The sequence below is a fragment of the Mya arenaria genome, chromosome 17 (genome assembly GCF_026914265.1).
Source record: "Mya arenaria isolate MELC-2E11 chromosome 17, ASM2691426v1".
Taxonomy (NCBI): Eukaryota; Metazoa; Mollusca; class Bivalvia; order Myida; family Myidae; genus Mya; species Mya arenaria.
Genome location: NC_069138.1, coordinates 14,772,606 through 14,778,605, shown reverse-complemented (window position 1 = coordinate 14,778,605; position 6,000 = coordinate 14,772,606). Strand labels below are relative to the sequence as shown.

General features: G+C 37.0%; 1 protein-coding gene across 1 annotated transcript in view; it reads right to left on the bottom strand.

Annotated features, from left to right (window-relative positions):
• Positions 1 to 428: 428 nt before the first annotated feature.
• LOC128224282 (plancitoxin-1-like) overlaps positions 429 to 6,000 on the bottom strand; it is a 41,427-nt gene continuing 35,855 nt past the window's right edge. The window contains exons 7-8 of the mRNA XM_052934094.1: positions 2,410 to 2,541; positions 429 to 973 (exon numbers count right to left, since the gene is read on the bottom strand). Of these exons, the coding sequence (XP_052790054.1) occupies positions 842 to 973; positions 2,410 to 2,541 (264 nt within the window). The 3' untranslated portion in view covers positions 429 to 841. The remainder of the gene's footprint in view (positions 974 to 2,409; positions 2,542 to 6,000) is intronic.

Below are 6,000 nucleotides of genomic sequence, written 5' to 3'. Positions count from 1 at the left end.
TGTATGAAGTTTAATCCAATTCCATCCAGTAGTTTTTAAGTTATGCTCCGGACAAGGTAAATTGCAACGGACCGACCAACAAACCGACCGACCGACCGACCACAGGGTGACTCCAATATACCCCCTTCAAACTTCGTTTATCGGGGGTATAATTATCCTTTAGCCAGGGAAACAAACCATACCTGCTGTCAAACAGGACAGGGTACAATTGTAGTATGAATAATATCCTAGCGAAGAAAAAGGGACAAGATCGTATAACTGTTATCCTAGAACAAGCTATATCTTCAGTCAAACAGGACAACACAGTATGAATTATATCCTAGCGCGGGAAACAAACCACACCTGCATTCGAAAAGGGATGTATAAATTACATATCCAGCCACTTGTGCATTTTTCAAGGGAGCTTACAATGGAACCGGAGAGACACGTGTTGTTTTCAGCTGTATTAGAAGAATAAATGAGATAAAAACAAATTTGGCAACAGATTTACAATATTCGGTACACCGACGGTAAAGATCAAAGACACAGTATATAATAGAATTTAATGGGAAATAGACAAAAGTATAGAAACCAGCTGCAATGATATCATCATTTAACATAACAACAAACAATTGCTCAATAGGAGACACAAATATTACCGGATTAATGGCACTTATAAATAATGTCAGCTAACACACATTGAAATAAATCATATAAAAATATAATCTGTAGAAGTATTAAAATTGCAAGATTTTTTTTATACATATTGACAGAAAAAAAGTTTCATATATAAGATTAGACATTGCTTAAAGGACCAAACACCTTTGGCAAATAATGTGCAGACAACCAGACAAGCGTTGGTTTAGAAATCAGGTGGAATGCATTTGTTGTAGACCTTGCAATTGTGAATCCCTGTGACAAGGTTCTTGAAGCCTGTCCACACTTGTTTATGCTGGAAACACACAGTGCCCCCTGGACGTTTCATCTGGGGTACCTGCCACCATTTAAGAATTTCAAACATGAAAAGGAAGTAAACATCCACACCAACTCAAATATATATGTGCCCTCAAAATGTCCTTAGACAACCATTGAAACTTACAACAGCAACATGTACATGTAAACACTTGTTTAATAACAGCTTTAAGAATCATTTCCCATTCACACATTAATTAGTTTTAAATTGTGTCAAGTTAATGTATTAAATTCTGATTTAAAAACAGTACTTCGTTAACTATTATTTTATTTATTTCAGCAATTAGTTAATTTTGATATGGCTTTTTCCTTGCTAAATGACTGACCTGTGCCCTATTCATGTGTGTCCTGACATATTCCCTTCCTGAATGACCTATGCCCTACCTGACTGACATACATTTACATGTATGTATTATAGGACAGATCTGTGCTCCACCCTACTGACCTATGCCCTTTCTGACTGACATATGCCCTTCCTGACTGACCTATGCCCTACCTGACAGACCTATTTATTATATGACATATCTGTGCCCCACCCGACTGGCTTATGTCATACCTGGATGATCAATGCCCTAATGATTGATCTTACCCTGCTGTCTGACCTATGCCCTACCTGATTGACCTATGCCCTACCTGATTGACCTATGCCCTACCTCACTGACCTATGCCCTACCTGATTGACCTATGCCCTACCTCACAGACCTATGCCCTACCTGATTGACCTAAGCCCTACCTCACTGACCTATGCCCTACTTCGCTGACCTATGCCCTACCTGATTGCCCTATGCCCTACCTCACTGACCTATGCCCTACCTGACTGACCTATGCCCTACCTGTCTGACCAACCGATATGCCCTACCTGATTGACCTATGCCCTACCTGACTGTCCTATGCCCTACCTGACTGACCTATGCCCTACCTGACTGACCTATGCCCTACCTGTCTGACCAACCGATATGCCCTACCTGATTGCCCTATGCCCTACTTGACTGACCTATGCCCTACCTGACTGACCTATGCCCTACCTGACTGACCTATGCCCTACCTGTCTTACCTACTGATATGCCCTAACTGACTGATCTATACCCTACCTGATTGATCTACATGTATACCTTACCTGATTGATCTATGCCCTACCTGACTGACCAATGCCATACCTGACTGACCTATGCCCTACCTGATTGACCTATGCCCTACCTGACTGTCCTATGCCCTACCTGACTGACCTATGCCATACCTGACTGACCTATGCCCTGCCTGACTGACCTTGACCTACCTTGTATGCTAAAACACCTGACTAACCTACATGTATGTCACACCTAACTGACTTGCTACACCAGACTAAATTATGACATGTCTGGCTGACACAATAATGACATACCATACTGACCTATTCCATGTCTGACTGACCTTTGCAACAGAGTGACCTACAAACATAAAATGCTATATAGAACACACCTGTCTGTTGATGTCCCCAATGCAGACCCAGGCTAGATTGCTGGAATTGGTTATGGCCCACTTTGAGTGATCCTGAGTCTCCTTAAACTCATACCCTTTAGCCTTAAATTTCAGAGTGGCTATGTTCATCACCTGCAGATAAAATAAACATGAAATCATAACAAGAGACGTTTCTAAAATAGCTTGCACCTGTCTTCGTGTTCATACATTGAGTGATATATTGAGGAAGAAATGCAGTGACAATGACTTATGACCAACAGACCCCAAAACCATTTAGTTCAGTTAATGCTACAAGTTTCAAGGATATTGTGAGTAAAGCTTTCCAAACAATATGAAAAATGACCTTGGCTATCAAAACGAAAATCGATAGGAGTCATCTATTGGTTTTCAGCAAGCTAGCAAGGGAAATGAAATTCCTCAACAGATATTGTATTGGCAAAGTTTCCAAAACACCCAAAATAATATTACCCGTAGTCATCTACTGGCAAAGGTCATCCTACCAATGATGTTTCAAAGTCCTAGAACTAATTGGTCATCTGACAGAAAGAACAACTGACTGACATTTGAAAACCAATATGTGAAGGAGCATAACAATTGTGGACTACATTGAGATGTTTCAAAAAGAAATGCATTGACAATGATTGTGAGTTTAATCTTGACCAACCCACTCCAAAATTCATGTTTAAACTTTTTCTGCTGGTCAACAAAGATCTAAAAAACAATGTTTCCTAGTCATACCAAATATATCACCCTAACCTACTGCTACATTCATAGCCAAACCAAATATATTACCATCACCTTCTGGAACATTCATAGTCAAACCAAATATATTACCATGACCTACTGGAACATTCATAGTCAAACCAAATATATTACCATGACCTTCTGGAACATTCGTAGTCAAACCAAATATATTACCATCACCTACTGGTACATTCATAGTCAAACCAAATATATTACCATGACCTTCTGCAACATTCATAGTCAAACCAAATATATTACCATGACCTTCTGGAACATTCATAGTCAAACCAAATATATTACCATGACCTACTGGTACATTCATAGTCAAACCAAATATATTACCATGACCTTCTGGAACATTCATAGTCAAACCAAATATATTACCATGACCTACTGGAACATTCATAGTCAAACCAAATATATTACCATGACCTACTGGTACATTCATAGTCAAACCAAATATATTACCATGACCTTCTGGTACATTCATAGTCAAACCAAATACATTACCATGACCTACTGGTACATTCATTGTTAAACCAAATATATTACCATGACCAACTGGAACATACATAGTCAAACCAAATATATTACCATGACCTTCTGGTACATTCATAGTCAAACCAAATACATTACCATCACCTTCTGGAACATTCACAGTCAAACCAAACATATAACCATCACCTTCTGGAACATTCATAGTCAAACCAAATATATTACCATGACCTTCTGGAACATTCATAGTCAAACCAAATATATTACCATGACCTTCTGGAACATTCATAGTCAAACCAAATATATTACCATGACCTTCTGGAACATTCATAGTCAAACCAAATATATTACCATGACCTTCTGGAACATTCATAGTCAAACCAAATATATTACCATGACCTACTGGTACATTCATAGTCAAACCAAATATATTACCATGACCTTCTGGTACATTCATAGTCAAACCAAATATATTACCATGACCTTCTGGTACATTCATAGTCAAACCAAATATATTACCATGACCTTCTGGTACATTCATAGTCAAACCAAATATATTACCATCACCTACTGGTACATTCATAGTCAAACCAAATATATTACCATGACCTTCTGGAACATTCATAGTCAAACCAAATATATTACCATGACCTACTGGAACATTCATAGTCAAACCATATATATTACCATGACCTACTGGTACATTCATAGTCAAACCAAATATATTACCATGACCTTCTGGTACATTCATAGTCAAACCAAATATATTACCATGACCTTCTGGAACATTCATAGTCAAACCAAATATATTACCATGACCTTCTGGTACATTCATAGTCAAACCAAATATATTACCATGACCTACTGGAACATTCATAGTCAAACCAAATATATTAACATGACCTTCTGGAACATTCATAGTCAAACCAAATATATTACCATGACCTTCTGGTACATTCATAGTCAAACCAAATACATTACCATCACCTTCTGGAACATTCATAGTCAAACCAAATATATTACCATGACCTACTGGAACATTCATAGTCAAACCAAATATATTACCATGACCTACTGGAATATTCATAGTCAAACCAAATATATTACCATCACCTACTGGTACATTCATTGTTAAACCAAATATATTACCATGACCTTCTGGAACATTCATAGTCAAACCAAATATATTACCATGACCTACTGGAACATTCATAGTCAAACCAAATATATTACCATGACCTTCTGGTACATTCATAGTCAAACCAAATATATTACCATGACCTTCTGGTACATTCATAGTCAAACCAAATATATTACCATGACCTACTGGTACATTCATAGTCAAACCAAATATATTACCATCACCTTCTGGTACATTCATAGTCAAACCAAATATATTACCATGACCTTCTGGTACATTCATAGTCAAACCAAATATATTACCATGACTTACTGGTACATTCATAGTCAAACCAAATATATCACCATGACCAACTGGAACATACATAGTCAAACCTACTGGTACATTCATTGTTAAACCAAATACATTACCATGACCTACTGGTACATTCATAGTCAAACCAAATATATTACCATGACCTACTGGAACATTCATTGTTAAACCAAATATATTACCATGACCTACTGGAACATTCATAGTCAAACAAATTACATTACCATCACCTAATGCTACATTCATTGTCAAACCAAATAAATTACCATCACCTACTGGAACATTCATAGTCAAACCAAATATATTACCATGACCTTCTGGTACATTCATAGTCAAACCAAATATATTACCATGACCAACTGGAACATACATAGTCAAACCAAATATATTACCATCACCTACTGGAACATTCATAGTCAAACCAAATATATTACCATGACCTACTGGTACATTCATAGTCAAACCAAATATATTACCATCACCTACTGGTACATTCATAGTCAAACCAAATATATTACCATGACCTACTGGTACATTCATAGTCAAACCAAATATATTACCTTCACCTACTGGTACATTCATAGTCAAACCAAATATATTACCATGACCTTCTGGTACATTCATAGTCAAACCAAATATATTACCATGACCTACTGGTACATTCATAGTCAAACCAAATATATTACCATGACCTACTGGTACATACATAGTCAAACCAAATATATTACCATGACCTTCTGCAACATTCATAGTCAAACCAAATATATTACCATGAACTTCTGGAATATTCATAGTCAAACCAAATATATTACCATCACCTACTGGTACATTCATAGTCAAACCAAATATATTACCATGACCTTCTGGTACATTCATAGTCAAACCAAATATATTACCAT